Genomic DNA, 1,674 nt, shown 5'->3' on the forward strand with positions numbered 1-1,674 from the left:
GCAACTGCAGTTCTAGCACGTTTTCCAGTTGTTTTTGATGGATTAGAAGGCGATTGCGGGTGGGAAATTTAGGGGACCATTGGATAAGAATTCTTGATGGTGGATTTTGGGGCGGGGTCAGCGGTTGATGATTCAGCAAATGGAGGAAATATTGAAGTAGGAATTGGGTGAAGAAAAGTAATGGTGCTAGAATCTGTTGCTATGGAGAAAGCTGAGAGTGGTAGGAGAAGGTCTTTGGTTTTTTTTTATTTCCTTTTTTGAGGATGTGGATTTTTTTAGTCTTTTTTCTTTTGGCTTTTTTATCTTATCTTTAGCAGGCTGAGGATTTAGTTGCTCATACTTGTTCTATTGTTTTTTTGTTTTGGTCAGATTTAGTTATCTACTAGTGATTTGTTTATCATGTTTGTTGTTGTTTTGTTGAACGCATAGGGTATTTTTGTAATCTTACAGCATCTTTTTGTCGTGCATAGACGGTGTTAGTTAGTGATAGGGGGAGACCATAATATTGCTAAACCTCATGGTTTGGTAAGTAGTTTGGTCAATCTCAAGGAAGGTAAATGTAATTAACTCTTTTTATTTTGTTTTGAAGGAATGTCTATAACTGTCCCTTGGGTTGATTGTAAATTACTTTCCATTTTGTACAAATGAATATGCAGAAAACTTTTTCCCACGGAAAATGCTAACGAGTATCTCCCACATAATCTTCTAGTTTGAGTGACATTTTTGGAAGTTTCTAACATTGCATGTTCTTTGGATTCTGAATTTCTCAAGTTTGTTAACATGGGAATGAAAACAACAATCATACTGAATAGTAAGGATGACAATTGACAAGTATTAATGCTGAATAAAGTAGCAACTCATTTATTTACCATTTTAATGTTATGAGTTGAAACTCATACAGAGTCGTACATTATTCAATCGAGAATAAACGATACATGGCTTCCTTATAGCGCTTACTTGAAACGGAAAGCAGAGGAAATGGACTTAAGAATATCTGCATTTTTCATGCTTCGAGCCTTTTGGATAAAAACCGTGAAAGACCTAGTGCCACCCAAAGCCAGTCGTCGATCAGAAAAGACGCCAACATCTTTGCAAATCACATTACAGATGTTGCAAACCGTGGGACAGAAAACAAGCCTATAACTTTTATGATATGGCCCTTCAATCTTAAACCAATTGTGTATGGTTCCGCATCCCGGGTTCCCTTCAACTCCATTAGTCAGTATAAAGTGTTGTCCAAGTTCTTCGTCAAAATCAAGCTTCCACACATTTGATTCATTGCAAACAGGTGCTGCTTTAGAGAACTTGATGTTTAAATCAGTGGAAACACGAACCACGCCTTCTTTTGAGTTCACCGGTGTAAAAGTTACTGGATGGCCTCGTAAGAGATCAAGTTTCTCCTGAACAACAGGCAGAGGGCAACTTTCATTGCCGATGCTCCTGCCATAAGTTACGCCGCCACCGCCAGCACCCCTTATGGAGGACACGATGTAGTACTCGACACCAGCGCGGATTTCGTCCCCGTCATGGTCGAGCACTGGGTTAGGCTTTTCAGCAGCAAAAGAAAGGAAAGAGTTCAAGAGAAGAAATGAAAGAAAGAGGAGTGACTGCTTCATTTTGAGCTGCAACGTGTGTGTTATGTCTAGGAAGTATTCAGTGCAATTGTGCTCAGAA

The 1,674-nt window shown here is 39.1% G+C and overlaps 1 protein-coding gene across 1 annotated transcript; it reads right to left on the reverse strand.

The window, feature by feature from the left end:
- Positions 1–838: 838 nt before the first annotated feature.
- On the reverse strand, positions 839–1,674 carry LOC113727247 (21 kDa seed protein-like). Its single transcript, XM_027251281.2, has one exon. It carries the CDS (start codon positions 1,614–1,616, stop codon positions 954–956), a length of 663 nt encoding a protein of 220 aa, XP_027107082.1. The 5' UTR covers positions 1,617–1,674; the 3' UTR covers positions 839–953.

Source organism: Coffea arabica, chromosome 2c (assembly GCF_036785885.1).
Source record: "Coffea arabica cultivar ET-39 chromosome 2c, Coffea Arabica ET-39 HiFi, whole genome shotgun sequence".
NCBI lineage: Eukaryota > Viridiplantae > Streptophyta > Magnoliopsida > Gentianales > Rubiaceae > Coffea > Coffea arabica.

Bases quoted from the DNA above. Each gene is read 5' to 3' on its own strand.
- LOC113727247 (XM_027251281.2), bottom strand. From the start codon at position 1,616: ATGAAGCAGTCACTCCTCTTTCTTTCATTTCTTCTCTTGAACTCTTTC.